Below are 18,484 nucleotides of genomic sequence, written 5' to 3'. Positions count from 1 at the left end.
ATGATCACCACTTGGCTTTTCTAATTTTATTAATCAACACGCTCCTCTCCAGACTTCCTGAAATCAATCTTTGCTTGTGCCTGCCCTGCAGCTTTCACACATCACTTCAGAGCCAGCTGTGCCTGAGTAGCTGCACTTTTCTCCCAACTTCTAGAGGACAATTTGGCCAATCAAAAGAAAGATTTTAATCGTGCACATTTCTTAGTACCGTTGCACTGATCTGTCATAACAAGCAGGAACTTGAAGCTACATGTATTTTATGACTGTCCTCTGCCCCCTCTTCTCACTGCCCTGCATTCCTGTCTTCCCTGAGCTCTGTGGTCGAAGCAGACTCTCCATGTGCAGTAGCCAAATATTTCTTGTATCACAGCACTTGCTTTTGAGATCAGTGCCAGCCCAACAGAGCAGTGGCATTGCTGAGGAGCAGCAGAGTGAGGACTCAGGCTTTCTTTCCAGGGAGGGAGGGACACCTGCCAGCTCAGAGCTGTACTTATCGCTGCTTTATGAGGCACAGAGCAGCGGACACTGTATTCAGGTCACAGAGCAGAGCTCCAGTCTCTCACTCCTTATCTGCTCTTTCATGGTCCTGGGTATTTATTTCCTTTTGCGGCTGTATGAGTTACTGGGCACACGGACCCTGGCCTATGATGGTTTCTTCAGGTAAATCTTATAATTTTGAGGCGAGAACAAGTCACTTCAAGTTCTGAAGAAATCTGTGTGAACAGGAGTGAAACACAGCAGAGCGGGGCGAGCCCAGGGGCTGGCGATGGCTCCAGCACACCGTGCCCTAAGGCTGCCCTGAAACCCTCCTCCTCTTCGACGTGCAGCTGGAAAGCGTCTCTTCCAGGGCTTACAGCAGGACTGCGCCTTACACGGGTTTTTGAGCAACTATTTATTTAGGGGAGGTCCAGAGGTGAGACAGCAATCCCTGTGAGAGGCTGTATTTACATTACGCAGCTCTTGGCTTCCACGACTGTAATTTTTTGGTGTACGAGAAGCCAGCGCACGAGGTGAGGGGTCGGGGCCGCTGCAGAGCATCCCGGAGGATGTCACCCGTCCAGGAACAGGGAGCGCCGGCCCAGGGCCTGTCCCATCGCGGATCTGAGGCTGAAGGCGGGTGGGGAGCCCCGGCCCGGGGGTCAGAGCGGTGTGTCCGTGCCCAGGGACAGAGCAGTGTGTCAGCTCTGGGAGAGAGAGCGGTGTGTCAGACAGAGCGGTGTGTCCATGCCCACTCCGGGGTCTAGAGCGGTGTGTCCGTACCCCTGTCCGTGTCCCGTGTCCATGCCCTCTCCCTGTCACGTCCCTGTCCCTGTCCGTGTCCCTGTCCTATCCGTGTCCCTGTCCGTGTCCCTGCCCGTACCCGTGTCCGTGTCCCTGCCCGTACCCGTGTCCGTGTCCCTGCCCGTACCCGTGTCCCTGTCCCTATCCGTGTCCCTGTCCGTGTCCGTGTCCGTATCCGTGTCCCTGTCCCTATCCGTGTCCCTGTCCGTGTCCGTGTCCGTATCCGTGTCCCTGTCCCTGTCCGTGTCCCTGTCCCTATCCGTGTCCCTGTCCCTATCCGTGCCCCTCTCCGTTGATGTCCTGTCCTATCCGTGCCTCTCCGTTGCCCTCTCCGTGTCCCCTGTCCCTGTTCCCTGTCGTTCCCCTCTCCCCGCCCCGCCCGTCCCCCCGTGCCGAGGCGGGTGCTTGCACGATCACATGAGGCGGGGGGCGGGGGCGGGGGGGAACCCCCCCCCCCCATGGCCGCGGCTGGGGGTGAGTGCGCCCCGCGTCCGATCCCGATTCCCTTGCCTCCCGATCCCGCTCCCGATCCCCGTCCCTCTCCCCCTTCTCCCGCGTCCCGGCCCGGGCTGGTAAGTGTACGCCCGCTTCCCAGCCCGGCTGCCAGCTGCCCCGCTTCCTGGCTCGGCCCGCGCGGGAGTCTCGCAGGGGGGTGAGAAGGGTCGGGGTGCCCGGCCGGCGGGCCAGGCTTAGTGGCCGCGGCAGCCTGCAGGGGCCAGCCGGGCTGCCCGCGCTGCAGCGGCGGGTGCCCCGAAAGGATTTCGTGGGTTTTTGCAGCGGGGCGGGGAGAGCTGTGAGAGGGTCCCACGGCCCCCCTTGCCCCGCCGGGTCGGCTCGCAGCGCCTCCCCCCGAGCCGGGGGTTATCCTTTCGGTTCTGTTAGGTTTGGAAGTGACGCTTAAAGCTGGCTTGGATTGCACAGCACGAGGGCTCTCCCGCATTTTATCCCTGAATTCAGCCATTTCTCCCAGTGCTGTAGGAAGGTGCCATTAAAAACTCTATCAAAATGAGGGGTAACTTTTCGTGGCTGCCAAAGCCGGGTCCGGGACTGGGCTCTGACGGTGTCTTTGGGGACAGGTCGCCTCCCGGTGGGGTCCCCTCCTGGCCCAGGGTTCCCCCAGCGCTGATCAGGCGTTCCCTGGGCAGGGATGCTCCTGCATCCCCGGATCGAGCCGGGGCTGGGGCGTGGGGAGGCTCTGGGACTTCCACAGCCGACCGCGCAAGGAGCGCTGAGTTTGCCGTGAAGACAACATCCATTTCACGTCTTGAACAGCACTAATTGCTTTTACTGTTTCGTTGTATCGTCCCTTTGCTTGTGCCTGTGCTGCTGTTAAGTGTAGGCCTCCTGAGCTTCACGTATTTGGTGTGGGAACAGCATTGGAAATTGTCAAGGCTTCGGGCTGATGTTGATAAATCTGTTACTCAAAACAAACAAATAAGTCAACAAACAAGTGATAACTCATTGAAAAGTAGTTTCAGTGGTTTCTCATCCTCACTGAAATCTGCATCCTGTCTGCGAGACCTCAGTAGAAGAGAAATGGCCTTTCCATGAATTTTCTGCTGAAAAGAACATGAAGTACAAAAGGTTAACTGAGAAATGGTAGGAAAACCAGAAATAAAATAGGGTTTTTGGTTACCAGTGTGTTCTGGTGGTTGCATTGCAACAAATCCAAAATGTTAGATGGATCATACAGTGCCAAAATGTAAGCTCTCTGAAGATATAAAACTTCTGAAATAAGCATTGAAAATCAGCAGTTCCAGGCAAAAGAAAAATATCCTGTAAAGAAGCAGATGTAGTTTAATGTTCCTAGCCACATTTCACTTCCACTGTAATAAAATAAAAGAGCTCTTCTGTGAGCTTGGGCCTAAGTGATCATAAAAATTGTGTATAACAGCCAGCAGGAAACGTAGCTACTGTGGGAGGCCTTTACCAGACTGAGCAGTTGTTGAACCAGACTGGAGAAAAGGAGGAAGCTGAGCTTTTCTTGTCCTGTCCTGGTCTTGCAAGTAGCCACTTGTGATGCTGACTAAGGCTTGTTTGCAGAAGCTTCCTGGAGGCCTACAGCACAAAGCAGTGCTTGTATCAAATAACTTTGCTATCAAATGTGTAACTCTGCAGGAGAGCTCTGAGTTGTTTGTGGCTGGAGATGCTGGAGACCTTGCAAACCGACCTTGAAGGACCAGCCAGTTCATTCAATTCTGATAATTCTGTGGGGGCACGTCCAGAGGAGGCCACGAAGTTGATCAGAGGACTGGAGCACCTCCCCTAAGAAGACAAGCTGAGAAAGTTGGGGCTGTTCAACCTGGAGAAGAGAAGGTTGCGTGGAGACCTCACAGCACCTTCCAGTATCTGAAGGGTCCTACAGGGAAGCTGAAGAGAGACTGTTCATTAGGAATTGTAGTGATAGGACAGGGAGTAATGGGTACAAACTGAAAGAGGGGAAATTTAGGCTGGATATTAGGAAGAAGTTCTTTACTGTGAGGGTGGTGAGACGTTGAACAGATCGCCCAGGGGGGTTGTGGGTGACCCAACCCTGGCAGTGTTCAAAGCCAGGTTGGATAAGGCCTTGCTCAACCTGGTCTAGAAGGCATCCCTGCCTATGGCAGGGGGTTGGAGCCAGATGGTCTTCAAAGTCCCTTCCAACCCAAACCATTCTAAGATTCTGTGATTTGTGTGTCTTGTGTGATATAGTTGAGTGATTAGAGATCATGGACCAACATGGAAAGCTTGTAGTTCCTTCTCTAGATAGAGTTTTGTGGCAGTATTGTTAGCAGGCAAATAACATAGTTGTACACTGCCTACACTGTACCTGCATGTGTAAGGTACAGGGTTGATACATGTGTGAAGCAATTACATACACCTACCCACTTACAGGTGGTTACACAGCCAGTCCTTAGTGTGAAGGTTTTTTCTTGTTATCTTGTGTACTGTGAGGGTTCTCTTCCCAGATTATTTGTGGTGGAAAGCCAGGCGTACAGCCATACTCCTTCTTGTAAGACTTGAGTTCCTCTCTCAGTCTCCTCTCTGGAAAGAGCTCTCTGTGTACGCTGTGGGAAGCTCATACTTGGTTCATTTGTGTCTAGTGACCCAATCTCTGCAGGCAAAGCAGCACCTGTGGGTGTCGTGCCACGCTGGCAGTGCATCCATGAGGGTGCCCTCAGTTTGGTATCTGGGTGCTTCCAGGAGGAAAGAGAGAACAAAAGCTGTGGAGGAAGCAAAGTTTGCTAAGTTCAATTTCTCTGTGAAACTTAGCTGGTTTTCTTTGCAGAATTTCAGTTGTGAAAGTAGGTGTATTGCCTGACAAGCCTGTGCTGTCCAAGGTAGGAATTAAGAGCAAGATTTGCAGCGAGACTCAGCCCAGCCCTCAGTCCCACAGTCCTTGCTGTGGGGTCCAGCATGCTCAGCCACTGTGACCGCTACAGCAGCCCTAAAACAGAGCCCAAGGCCGTGCCCCTAAAAAACCTGTGCCAGTCTAGAACTGCAGAGGCCACATTGTGCTGTGGATTAGTATTGTGGCAGCACATTCAGATGGGGAAGGTGAGATCTGTTATGCCCAAGGAAGAACACACTTTTGCCGTGGGCTTAGAGAAAATGTGCAGAAAACCACCATTTTGCACCAGAATGCATTTCAGCTCTAGCATTAAGGTCCCAGTAAAAGGCATGCTTAGAGTGGCTTAGTGAGGCTACCAGTAGGAATTGCTGCCTGGCATAATTATTTCTCCTTGACTCTCATTTTGATTGTCAAAGGTTTTAAGTGTAATAAAAGCATTAATAGTAGACTTAAGGGAGATGAAAATGTGCCTTTGTAGCAGCTTCCTATGAGCTCTAGGATGTAGGAGTAGGCCTGGAGGAGAGAGGTCAGAATTTTCTCGTTTTCTTTTTTCTTTTTTTTGTTTTTTTTTAAATCACAGAAAAAGATCTCAAACTTGTGAAGTGGGTAAAATTGCAATGAAGGTGACTTTTTTCCTTCCTTTGAAGCAAAACATGAGACAGGTTGTGCTACAACCTCTGCCTTTTTTTTCTTTTTATCAGCAGGTACAAAGATCTGAGAGTAACATATGACATAAGGGTATCTGATGGTGTTCTCTCATCCCTTTTATGAATGTCCCATAGGATGAGCAAGTGATTTCCAGGCCCCTGCATCTTGTAACTCCAGGGGATGATCGTGTTTGGATAACAGCCTTTTCAGCCTCTTGTGCACTGCTGAGTTACTGAACCACACCTTTGTACCTGAAAAGCCTTGCCTATTTTTAGTCTAAGGTTCACTCTCTGATTTAAAACTTTCAGTAGCTTTTGCTAGGATTGTATGAACTTGCTTCCTCCTTTCTACAGCCATAGGTACCCCAAAATGAAAGTTTGTGCTGTGCTTCCAAGCTGTGCTGCAGTAGGTAGTCTGCAGCCCTTGTAATGATCACCTGCCTTGGTGCTGGGTTATCAGGTGTGTGTGGGAAAGAACAAAACTAAACACATATAGGTTTCATGCACCATCAGCTGAACTCCTAAGCAGATAGTTTGCAAACTGGATTAGCAAGAGCAGTCTTTCACCTTCTAAAATTACCTACGCTGTTTTATCAAGTAGTTATAAATAAGTAAAATAAAATATTTTATTAGCTCCTTTATGCTGGCAGTAGGAAATTATAGGGTTTACAATTCTGAGGTTGATAAAGTCTTTCAGGAGGTCATGCAGCTATAAATCAAAGGTTACTTTCAGATTGGTTATGGAAGCTATATAATAATTAAGATGTGGAGCTCTGCTCCTCTAAGGTTAAGTGCCTTGGTGGTTGGTTCACTTCTTGTCACCTTAACACAGTAACAATTCAGCTGCCCCTTTCTGTCATCTCCTCTTAGAAGCCTATGTGGTAGAAAACCCCCATCCAGTCAGTCACTCTTCAAGAAGCTGAGGTAGAGGGACAAACTGGACTCAAATCATGCTGTGGACTGCAGCTGCAGCCAGCTTTGTCTCCTCTTGCCATCTTTTTCCTCTGGTGCTTGTGTGAGCAATGTTTGATTGTCTCTTGAGCAGATGCTTGTATAGAGCATCTCTTCCCTGTGATTAGCCTCTTGTTTGTAGAGCTGAACTACACTGAAGGAATGAACACTGTGCATCTGAACTGTGCTAACCGCTGTCTTTGTCTTCCATTAATTGTCAATTAAAAAATTCTCTTCTAGACCCTCCTTTTGGCTGGGGAATGAAACCTTGAGAGTGCCTTTAGCACTCTTTGCCTTGAACAGAAGACGACTGTGTGAACGGCTGAGACAGAACAAGGATGTCCAGAAGAATTCAGTTGTTCTGCTGCAGGGTGGGGAGGAAACCCAGAGATACTGTACTGACACTGGTATTGTGTTCCGCCAGGTAAGAGCTGAATCAAAGCTTCAAAGCAAATTAAGAAACTTTCTTCAACTGCATGAGTTTAAAAATGATTTTAAATTATTCTCCCTTTGTCTTCCAGGTGTGCATTGTCTCACTCCACTTAAGTAAATTGGCTTCTTTATAACATTTCCTCTTCAGCTTTGAGTTACTCTCTCTTTCAGTGCTTTAGTGGGCAGGCTCATTTTCTGGTTTAAGGGGCCTAAACCTGTTCAAGGCCTTACTGCTCATCAGTGTTTAAATCTTAATCTTGAAGACAGCAGTGGAATATTTCTTCATTTTTTCAGTCTTGTCTGTGACCTGAAAAGCAACCTTCTTTCCGTAATGAAATGTGTTACAGTGGACCTAAGCTCAATTAATTAATAGAAAAGCATATTTCATGTTTTTATACTAGTATATTCCACAAAACAGCATATATCTTGGAATTTACAACAAATTAGATTCTTCCTTAAGTATCCATGTGTTCTGTCACAAATAGGACTTAACAAGTTCTGGGGATGTTGGCGTAACAGAACTCTAATTATGCATATCCCATACTCTGTGTGACTGCTACAGCACTTTGTTTTGTGCATTTAATTGAGCTGTTGTATGTTATGAAGAAACAAACCCAGCAAATTCTAATTTAGATAGCACATATTTTAATGTATTTATTGGTCTGGTTTTAGAGGAGATGCACCTTTCGGGGTACTAGAGCCTATGTCTGTCCTTGCCAAAATTCATTTTGTATTGTTAGGTGTTCTGTTCTTGGCTTGCTTGTTGTTCAAATAACTCTTGGCTAAAGGCTGTTCCTAGTGCAGCTTCCTCTTCTCTGGGGAAGGCTGAGTTTTCACTTCAGCACTCTGCCTTCACAACCCACTGAAGCTGCTCTCTGCTTTTGCTTTGTCTCTTGTGATGTGATTGTTTCTCCCTGATCATACATTCCCTAATTCTAGATTGGAAGAATGTATTTTAATGTGTGGTGTATGTTTATTGTGCTGAGTTAACCTGTTTATTTCTTAGGGTGGTTTATTAATCTCTTGACAGAGAGATTTGTATTATTCTAACCTCAAACTAATTAATCTGAAAAGGTTTAGAGCTAAACCACTTCTGCCCCTCCAAAAGCAAGAGAGACCTCTTTTAGATACATGGAAGTAGGAATTAGTATGTACTTTAGTGTATTTTTAGAGTGTAGAAGTGAGGTTTTTCTTCTAAGAATATATTTGTTTTAACCTAGGAATCTTACTTTCACTGGACTTTTGGAGTAACTGAAGCAGGCTGCTTTGGAGCAGTAGATGTTGATACTGGAAGATCCATGCTTTTTGTTCCACAACTCCCTGAAAGCTATGCTGTTTGGATGGGAAAGTAAGACCTGTCTTTTAACTGCATTCCAATGTATCTGAGTAACTGTCTGTAGGGCTGCAATGCTTTTATCATTTAATCAGATTCCCCCAAATCATGCAGAGTGAATTGTAATGATATGTACCTACAAAGATGCAAACCAGAATCAGTTGGTATTGATCATATGATCCCTCACCATGTGGGAAATAATACCTTTAAAATTCCATGAATCTCACGGTATCTATGAGAGAAGGTGAACCATAAAGAAAAGTCATTATCCTGTGTTAAGCCCCAACAAGTTAAATAATAAAAGCAGGCTTTTTGAAGCTGCTTTACCAGTTTGCAGCAGCCTGTGCTGATGAAGCTTTTTGAATGGCAGAAGGTAACCTCTTTGATACTTCTTTATATGAACTCACAGACTGGGGAATGTGATTTTACTTCTATTCCATGAGTATGCCATAAACATCTCTCTGTCCACCTTGGTAGTAAATATTGCACAATGCCATAATAGTGGAGGAATTGATTTATGTATGTGTTCATTTATTTTCTCAGTCTTAATTGTGTTTACACCCTCTACCAAACTGTAATTTTTTGTGTTGTCTGCATTGTCTCAGAACATTGGATTACTTCTAATTTAATATTTTGACAGGCTGCTTCTCTTCTAATTGAAGCTATCACTTATATTTCAGTGCTGATTTTTGGGAAAAGGAAAACAGTTGTGAGCAATCCTATGTGCTGAACTGTGCCAGACCATATGGCAGGGCATGGCTCCTGTCTTGTCAGAGAGTTTGTATGAATATTGCTGTCTTAGACCTGCTTGGGGACTGAAATTGTGATGGCATAAAAATGTGAATACTGCTGTCTGAAATATTTTAGCTGAGAGCTGCACCTGTCTGGGAGAGCAGGTTCTGTAGCACCCATGTGCACACTGAAGTCTGTTCCCTCGTGATGCTTGTTCCCACTTACAGACAAAGTATTTTTCTCCCCCTAAGTTCTCTTCTCCTGGTTCAAATCAGCTGTTTCATACCCACATTGGTTATGCCTAATATGACAAAGCTTAAAAATATTATTGAAATGCCAGCATCTCATTTTGCATTTTCAAAGAAAACATTGTGGTGTTTATAACTAGTGGCCTTTTTGATTTGTTTGTGCTGCACTTGTTATCTGTGCATTTACAGAATTACAAGTCTGGTTAAAAGTGGTTTATTGTCATAGTGTCTTCTTGCAGAGTATAACAAATGGTCTTTATCACGGCATCATTGTTTCCTAAATGCTCCTCTTTACCCTTCCTGAATTCCTCTGTTTGAATCTTGTTTTCTCTTCTGTCAGCCATGGTCATGTACTTTTTCTGCTTGTCAGGAGGATGGATGAACAACTCATTTGTGAGTCAGCAGCAGTTCTGCTTCATAGGTTGGTTGGCAGGGGGTACTGCACACAGCCAGGGATTGTGTTCCTTCCCAGAAGACCCAATTTTAATTCAAAATTAGCACTGAAAGAAAACCACAAATAAGTTTGCCTTCCATCTGCTGCAGTTTGTCTACTAGAGTTTGCCTTGGAAGGGCTTACTTTGTGCACGTGGAAGGCACTACCACCCACTGAAGAAACAGTCGTTTAACATCACTGAAGAACAAATCAATCTATGCCTTGTGTGGTATTTGTGAGGTTGGTATTTTACAGAGGTCTACAACTGGTCTTCTAGTTCACAGTGCAGGGTGGAGTTGCATTGCCAGCTGTTTAAGTTGCTTTCTGTTTAAGACAGATGTGGGAATCTGTGATGTGAATTTAGGCAGAAATGCACAGATTCTCTTAAAAGTAATGCAGAAGGCTCTTTACTACTGTTTTACTACTACTGTATTACTAAAGGTATTGTTTGATGTACTGTTGTGCTTTCACTTCTGAAAAACTCATATTTGAGTTGTTTCCAAAGCGTAGCTTGGGTACTGTGTCAGTCTGAAGGGTTAATCCTTTTGCCTTGAAGTAATGCAACAGTGGAGCTTCTTGGCTCCTTTCAAGCTGCAGTGTTAGTTTGGCCAAGGCCAACAGTGTCTGAGAGTGTTTGCTTGGAGAGGAGCAGACTATTAGTTTACAAATGTGACCATGAACACTGTAATTATTTCAGTCACACCCAATCCTCTTGTTTTTATGCATGCTGAGGTGGTGCCTGGGGACTCTGCGGAACAGGTGAACAGGGAGATGGTGGATGCACCACCCTGGGCTGTGGTCTGCCCACGACCCAGCACTACTGATGCTGAGGGCAGCCACTACTTTGGAAGTGTTACCCATCTGGGTGCACTTCATGCTGGATGTGTATGCTCTAAAGATTTGTAAATAGCTGTAAGGCTACCTTTCAGAAGTCCTTCAAGCCAAAATAACCTCTGCAGTTTTAAAAGGGAGGAGAGATTTAACTCATGGACTGTGGGCCTTCTCCAAAAAACCCCACAACCTCTTCAGGTGGCAATCGCAGAATGTTACGAGGTAACTTTGGGACTGGTGGTCCTACATCCATGGAAGGGATTGCAAAGACAGTTGCTCTGCTTTTAAACTATCGGTGTGAGCATTTCTCCAAATGTTGGGCCAGCCAGTTTCTTAGTTGTTAGCTGGGAGAATCTTTTCGGGTAAGAGAACCACTTGGCCTGTCCCTTGACCTGTACCTGTGCCCCCGCCCCTCCGTTGTCTGTAAGGCAGAAACACAGCCTGAGGATAGCTTAGGGTGTAGGCTTTTCCTGTTCCTAGCTCTAGAAGGAAGAGTTTAAGAAATGAGTCTGGCAATACAAGATTGTAAAGGCCCCTTTTTGGGTCGTACCCAGTCAACTTTGTGGTACAACAAAGCTGTTAGCAATCATTTTTCTTCCTAGAAAGCATTAAGTTGGTATGACTGCCTGTCTTGCACAGAGACTTCAATTTCACTAATTAATGCTGCACCTGCCATTTACCTCCTTAATTATAAATGACAGAACTAGTCAGTGTGCTGATTAAAGATATTTTACAAAGTAAAACACATCGTACAGCAGCTGCTTTACGTGGAGCACATGCCAAAATAACTTAATAGCCCTGCCATGTAAAGAGTGTTTTTAATGGAAAACAATAATATTTAACTGTTTCATGCTCTGACGTTTTAGAAATATACATGAGATGTTATAGAGCAATATTTATGTTCAGTTTCCTGTATTTTCTTTGAAGCCTTGCTGGATGATTGGGGAGTATTGCACTCGCTATAAGTAAGGTTTTTCCATGAATTTGATTGGAAGCTACCTGTATGTGCAAAGTTGAACCCTGGTGTAGCACTTGGAACTGTAATAAAGCACAATGAAATGCTTTGCAAATGTTAATATTTTCTCAGTAACCTAATGAGGAAGCTTTTTAAAACGTTGTCATCATTTTCTAAGTGGGTTACAACCAAAATCAACCTTTGGTTTTGTTGATTAAACATGATTGACTTCAGCAAAGCTGAGCAGTTTTACTGCCTTTGGAAAAAAGAGCAAAGTGTGTGGTTGGGCTTTTTGTTTGTTTGCTTTTTTCCCTGTAAAGCTTTTGTAAAAAAAGAAAAAAGAGCCTTTCAGTCTTTATAGGTTTTTACCTTTTTTATTCCCTCTAGACTGTATGTGACCAGGAAAATTAGAAGCTAGGAAATTGCTTTCTTGATCTCTTTTTCTTAATGGAGATCGGTGAGATTTCGTGGCATTTGTATTTTGAGTAATTGTGAGTATTAAATTATGTACAGCATGGTGTGTTTATTTGACTGTATCATGATGACCAAGATCAGTGCATTAATTAGCCCTTGGCTTGATGACAAGAAGGCAAGGTCTGTAGTGAGCCCATTCCATGCAAGTTGACTTTGGAGACAGCTCTTTGGAAAGATAATGTGTGGGTCCTGTAGGGAACTGTGGCAGTTTGAGCCACATTAGAAATCCAAAATCCAATTTTCAGGCTTCCCCCCACCCATTCCCACAATTTATCCCATCACCGGAGAGAAACTTTCAGGCCAGAGGTTTCTGTAGGGGAAGGGGGAAGTCTATACATTTGTTTACACAAATAAATACTATACAAACTAAAGGCAACTAAAGGCCAATTTCAAACTATGACAGGAACAAACTCCAGATCACCCTAATTGCTCTTCTTAATGTACATTTTGCAGGAATGAAGGACATCTGCATGAGTTTTATTGATGTATTGCACACAGGTCCTCTCCTCCATAGCCTGCTCTGGAGCTCTGTGTCCAGATAGTACAGGATCTTTGTTTTTACCTTCAGAACTGATCTGCCATATCATCTCCTGCTATTTTAATTTTGATTTCTATTTTAATGATTTTTATTTTATTTCTCTAAAATGAAATATCTTTTTCTTTTTCCATTTCTATCAGTTCGATCTTTTACTGCAGTTTGTCCCTTGCTCGTACTCACTGAATCTTTATTTGCTGTTTAAAAGAAAAATATCAGGTTTTAATCACTTTAGGTCATCTTATTACTGTTTTGCACCAACTGGCAATTGAAGTTTATCTGCAAAGTTTTTTATCACCTGCAAATGTCATCTGTGGACCTCATGAACATACTCAGCCCTGCTTCTCTTTCTGAATAGTGTCAGAACTAATTTCAGTCTTTACAGCATCCCACTAATCAAGACTTGCAGTCCATTGCTGTTTATCACTTTAACTTCTGGGAACAGCAATCTAAATTGATACAACACCTTCCACTTGGAGAGTTTCCCAGCCCTTGCAATGCTCATCTTTTTATCTATTTATTTATTTTTATTTTCTTCTTTAGGCTTTTCCATTTTTTTATTATGACTACTCATTGGGTTTCAGGTCACATTGTAGTGTTCCTGTCCCAGCCAATTTGAGTTGATTTTGGAGAGTAACAGCCTTGAGAGAGAGAGATTTTTATCAAATATTTTACTGTTATTCAGGTAGTACATCTGTTGCTTTACCCTTCATCTGATCCTTTCAAAACTACAATAAAGCTGGTGCTTTTGACTGACGAGACTTACTTGTGCAGTTCCCCAGGCTGCTTATTTTCCATGATTCCAGTTCTCTCCCTGGTACAGTGACTTCCATTTCTTGTCACCCATTTATTCATTATTGTATTTTATAGAGTCATAGTATGGCCTGAGTTGGGAGGGACCTTAAAGATCATCCTGTTCCAACACACCTGCCATGGGCAGGGACACCTTCCACTAGCCCAGGTGGCTCCAAGCCCCGTCCAACCTGGCCTTGGACACTTCCAGGGATGGGGCAGCCACAGCTTCTCTGGCAGCCTGTGCCAGGGCCTCATCCCCCTCACAGCCAAGACTTTCTTCCAGTATCCCGTCTAAGCCTTCTCTCTGACCGTTTGAAGCCATTCCCCCTTGTCCTGTCCCTCCAGGCCCTTGTGAATATTGTCTCTCCCATCTTTCCTGTCAGCTTCTTCAGGTCCTGGAAGGCCACAATGAGGTCACCTCAAAGCTTTTCCTCTCCAGGCTGAACAATCCCAACTCTCCCAGCCTTTCCTCCCAGTAGAGCTGCTCCATCCCTCTGATCCTCTTGGTGCCTGCTCTGGACTCTCTCCAGCAGCTCCATGTCCTGCTGTGCTGTTCCCCAGGGCTGGAGCAGCTCTGCAGGGGGGTCTCAGCTGAGGGGCAGAGGGGCAGAATCCCCCCTCCCCTCTACCCACGCTGTGGGATCAGCCCAGGGCACAGGGGTTTCTGGGCTGGTTCATGTCCAGCCTCTCCCCCATCAGCACCCCCAGGTCCTTCTCCCCAGGGCTGCTCCATCTGTTCATCCCCATCTCCATCTGTTGATCCCTGACCCTGAAGCAGCACCAGCACTTGGTCATGTTAAACCTGGTGAGGTTCCCATGGGCCACTGCCTGATTTCTCTATGGATAAAAATTAATGTTTCACAATAATTAATGCCTGGATTGCATTTGCCACTTTACTGATGATTGTTTCCTCTGAACAGCACTACTCAAATGCTCTGACTTCTCAAATTTGAGCAGTGCTGTTTAGAGGAAACTATTGCAGAGTCATTGTCCCAGTATTCTCATAGTCCACGAGCCTTGCCTGGTCTGGGCTGAATGTGTATTGTTTCTGTGACTTTTACTTCAGTAATTATTTTTATAAATCTGTGCTTTCTAGCTGCTTAAGTTTCTTATTTATTGTTGAGAAGGCTTTAAACCATAATAGTAATTTGTATCAGTCCATTGATTTGCAACCTCTACCAGCATACACTGTTAACTGGATGCACCAGTTGATGTTTTTGTAAGTGTTAAAGTGCTTCTTTTTCCTCTCCTCTTTTTGATTCGGGCACACTGAGAGCAGACCCAGCACTGAGCAAACCTGCTTGATGATGCTGCACCAGAACTTCTTAATATCCGGATGTGGCTTCAAACCACAGCATGAGACATGCACATCCCATTCCTGTGGTGTCACAGGGAATGTTGATAACCCCCACCAGGCATTTCTGATTTTATACTTTATTTAAGGCACTACCAGGAGTCCTGAGTTCAGTGATATGAGCTCCTGATAAAGGTTTTGAAATATCAGAGAATCCACGTTTTCTTTTGATCAGGTGTGCCGTGTATTTTTTCTCCAAGGACTCGGCTGCTGCTGGTAGGAAGCTGCAGAAAAGAAATGTCCATGGGGGTTTTCCAGCAGTGCTCTGACAAGGCTCTGCACCTCCACACTGCCCACTCTGAGGGCAGAGCTCTCTGCTTCTTGTTGGCCTGGATTTGGGAAGGCACTTCAGTGAAAAAAATCTCAAGAGGAAAACCTACAGTGGTGCCTCTATTCTTGCACTTTTAAAATTCCACGTTCTTAGCTCTCAATGTTAACTGTTTCCTGAGATTTTTATTCCCTGTGACCTCTCAGGACCTCCTCTGTATGCTCAGGAAGGACTCTGAAATTCAGTGTGGTCTGTTGAGAAACACACAAAGAGAGAAAAACAAACCCAAGTGTTTTGTGAAAATATGATGGGGAAGTGTATCATGAATATTAAAGCTTCTTAAGAGCTGAGTGTGAGTGAGGAGCAGGCAGGTTGTGTTTTGGTGCTGTGTCCCCCTGGCTGGAGCTCTGGGGGTCGGAGCAGGTGGCCTTGACCCCAGTCCTGAGGGATGTCAGGTGCTGCTTTGTCTTGCAGGGACAGTGTGACACAGTGGGTCAGGCACTGTGTGCATGGGGGTATTCTGTGAGTCCTTGTGTCAAGTTCACTTAATTTCTTTGTGGTTTAGCTTTCCTTTCAAGTTGTAAAATGGGAATATTATCATCCCCTTCTTAAAGCTGTTTGGGTCATCTAATGCTGATGTAAACACCAGTACTGCTTTCTCTCATTCTAATACCCATTAATATGGGAGCTGTGGGACGTGCTGCACACATTCCAAAGCTTTAATGCTATAGTGCTTTTATGTGTGGGGCATAAAATCTTGCTTGTTTTTCCCCCAGAGCTGGTGTTTTTCCAAAGGAGAAGAGGAACATCTGCTATTGACAGATTAAGTGTGTAAGTTTGTTAAGAGGCATGAATTGAGACCAGTGTTTGAGTGGAACACTCATTATATAGTGACCCAGAAATTATACTTCTTAACCACTACAATTCTTTTTGTGCCTTTTTTTTGGGAAGAGTGCTTTCTAATGAGTATTTGTCAGCAGTCTTATGCTACAAGAAATCTTTCAGGGATTTCAGTGTATAAATATTTCCTTAGTTACAGTTCTCTCTGTCTCCAAGGAAGAATTTTATTTGCAGAGAGAAATAAAGGAAAGGTTACCAACAGCAAATTTTCTGTGGTTTTGTTGGATAACTCTTGATAGTATCTCTTAAATGTCTAATTGAGGCACTGCCTCTCGAGGTAGAATTTACAGAAAACCTAAAGAACTTTTCATCTTTTGGGAATGCCTGTGGTGGGAATAGCTGAGCAGGAGCAGTGAGACTGTATGTTTGAAGGAGATGAAATAGGTAGGTCAGTGCTTGGCTTTTATGAGGAATAACTGTGAGATTCTCCTCAATACTTTATTTCTGATTTCCCAAGTCCAACAGCCTCGGAGTTATTGTGCTTCTACATGATCTGTGTGTAGCACTGGGAAGTCCAGGGTCACATACCCAGCAGCCTGTGTCCAGCTTCGTGCCTGTGACTGCTGGTCAGTCCCTTGGCTAGGTGGAGCTTCAGTTACAGCCCTGGGTATGTTTTCCAGTCAAATCAGCTCAAGTTGTCATCTTCAACTTGATTTTTTTTTTTAAAGTCCATTATTTTCTCAAAATCCGTCTTGCTTCGGACTGTATTAAAAGGAGCAAGGAGTCTGAATTTAAATGTGTGCGGGTAGTCCTGTCTTTCAAAGATTGTGACAGTAATCTAGAGAAATAAGGAAAGGGAGTAGCATTAAGGAAATCAAAACAGTGCTGAAGGCAGTCTGTGATACCAGCAAGCCCATTACTACTGTTTTGTTTTAAATCTACCTTGATGCCTTTTAAAGTTCTTTTTTGAGATAGTGAAATCCCTTTGGATTTGGCATTTTTCTGGGACAAGGTCAGGAACATCTGCTGGTATCTTGCAAAGTGTGCTGTGTTGTTCTTCCTAGCAGTTCTCTACACCCTCTTGTTGGGTTAATGCTTTGCCATCTGTTAACTTGATGATATTGTAATGAGGAGGGAGTTTATTGGTGAATCTCTGACAGCATTAAAACATTGCTTTTGTATCCCTTTTCCTCTTTCATCTCTACACTCGGTGATGTATTTCTATTCATCTGCTCCCAATTTTGCCCAGGTTGTTATTCTGTGTTTGCAATCTCTCTGGAATGTGTACTCTGCTTTCAACTCATTCTAGCAAGGCCTGAGAAATGAGGTTTTGACTAGGTAGAACTTCAATTGCCAAAGAGCACGCTTGTCCAATTTACTCCTTGTGCATGTGCTTTCCCTCATGTAAGTGAGGAAAAATGTGATGTAACTCATGCAGTGACTTGCTGGCAGGTGTGCCTGCTGCAGTGCCACGTACAGGCACTGTGTGCAGGGTAATGTGGGCACTTAATTTGCTCAAGACAAAGTGAGTTTGCTGTCAAGTGGTGTTTTATATCTGTTAACTCTGAATGTGAAAGTCAGGCTTGAGTGGAGGAACCAATACTGTTGTTTCCCTGTAGAGCAGGAAGGTTTACTGTGAAGTTCACTGGTTTTATCTTTTCTGTCTCACTGCATCAAGAATCTTCCTCTCCTGATTTTGTGAGACAAGCTTTGACAGTTTTTCATGTATTTTGGGCAATAATATTTGCAGGACCTCTTAGGAGAATATTGTACCCTGAACATTATTGTGTAGAAACTGTCTCACTCTAGACTTTGTCATGGTTAGAGTCTGACATTGGTCTATTCTGTTATTGTTCTAACTCTGTTAATTCTTACTTTTAATTACTGCTTGTGAGAACATCACTCTCAGGTAACTGCCAGGAGCTGTTGATCCAAAAGACAATAAGACTTGTGGATAAAGGCATGTGGACCTGTATCTTAATTGCAGGAGATAGTCTTTAGCATGGCATGGTGCTTTTTGTCAGTACTTGTTGTCTTCCTTCCTGACATACCAGGAGTTCCTCAAAATGGTTGTTCACTTTTATTTCAGGATTCATACTGATCCTTTTAAAAAAATACATTAAATTAATGCTGATTTTTTTTTTTAGCTAAGGCCACATACAGTGCTTAGAAATTGTAGGTAATTCGCATTATTTGGCCCTAATATAAGTTCATTGATAGCATGTATGGTCAACCAGCCTGGAATATTGCTTTGTTCTCTGTGCTGTGTGCTATTAACTGAGCATTTCATCTTGCAGAACGGTTACCTCATGTTGGTGCTTATGTTAGGCTACACCTATTGCTTTCTTTTATATGTAACAGTGGAGTAAGACATCCTTCTTCCAGAATAGCTTCAAAACACAAACAAGGCCAGATGTGAGGACTTAAGGAGTTCTGTGAAACCATTCAAATCTTAACATTAAAGGTGTATAATTTGTCTAATTTTTGTAATGAACATACCATTTAGATTTTTTTTTTCCCCAACAGGAATAATTTTACATTTAAGGCTGTGCAGTAAGATACGTAATCTTGAATTAGGAACTCCAGCTGAAATGCTGAAGAAAGCTAAATTGGACTACTTCAGGAAAAGCTGAATTTCATTTTAGAACTGATCCAATGTAAAAGCTAAAAAAAATGAAAATCTGTCCTAGAAGGATTAAAAAATGGAAATACAAAGCAACCAGTAGGAAAAAGTTGTTATATATATTGAAGTTTGGAAGAACATTTAGATGCAAATGAAAGCATATCCCTATGAATGTATATCAGCAATTAGGCTGCAAATATATTAGCAGTTGGCTTAGATGTGTTTCTTTCAGGAATCAGCTGTTATAAATTCTGTTCACAGTTTTTCTTTGGCATTTGTGATTTAGATCCATCTCATTTTTACCTCTCTTCTGAATGTAGTTCTGAAAACTAGAACACTCTTTTATCATGTTGGTATTACAAGGCTATTGCTCCAGAGTCCTTTAGAATATAAAGAAATGTTTCTTCATAGAATTCTTGCA

At 44.0% G+C, this 18,484-nt stretch overlaps 1 protein-coding gene across 1 annotated transcript in view; it reads left to right on the top strand.

Annotated features, from left to right (window-relative positions):
* The first annotated feature begins 565 nt into the window (after positions 1-565).
* The window catches only part of PEPD (peptidase D), a 139,750-nt gene continuing 121,831 nt past the window's right edge, over positions 566-18,484 (top strand). Inside the window, exons 1-3 of the mRNA XM_018086343.2 lie at positions 566-660; positions 6,451-6,634; positions 7,863-7,990. Coding sequence (XP_017941832.1) covers positions 581-660; positions 6,451-6,634; positions 7,863-7,990 — 392 coding nt within the window. The 5' untranslated portion in view covers positions 566-580. The remainder of the gene's footprint in view (positions 661-6,450; positions 6,635-7,862; positions 7,991-18,484) is intronic.

The sequence above is a fragment of the Manacus vitellinus genome, unplaced genomic scaffold (assembly GCF_001715985.3).
Source record: "Manacus vitellinus isolate BGI_N305 unplaced genomic scaffold, ASM171598v3 scaffold_10_pilon, whole genome shotgun sequence".
NCBI lineage: Eukaryota > Metazoa > Chordata > Aves > Passeriformes > Pipridae > Manacus > Manacus vitellinus.
This window is presented reverse-complemented; position numbering and strand designations above follow the sequence as displayed.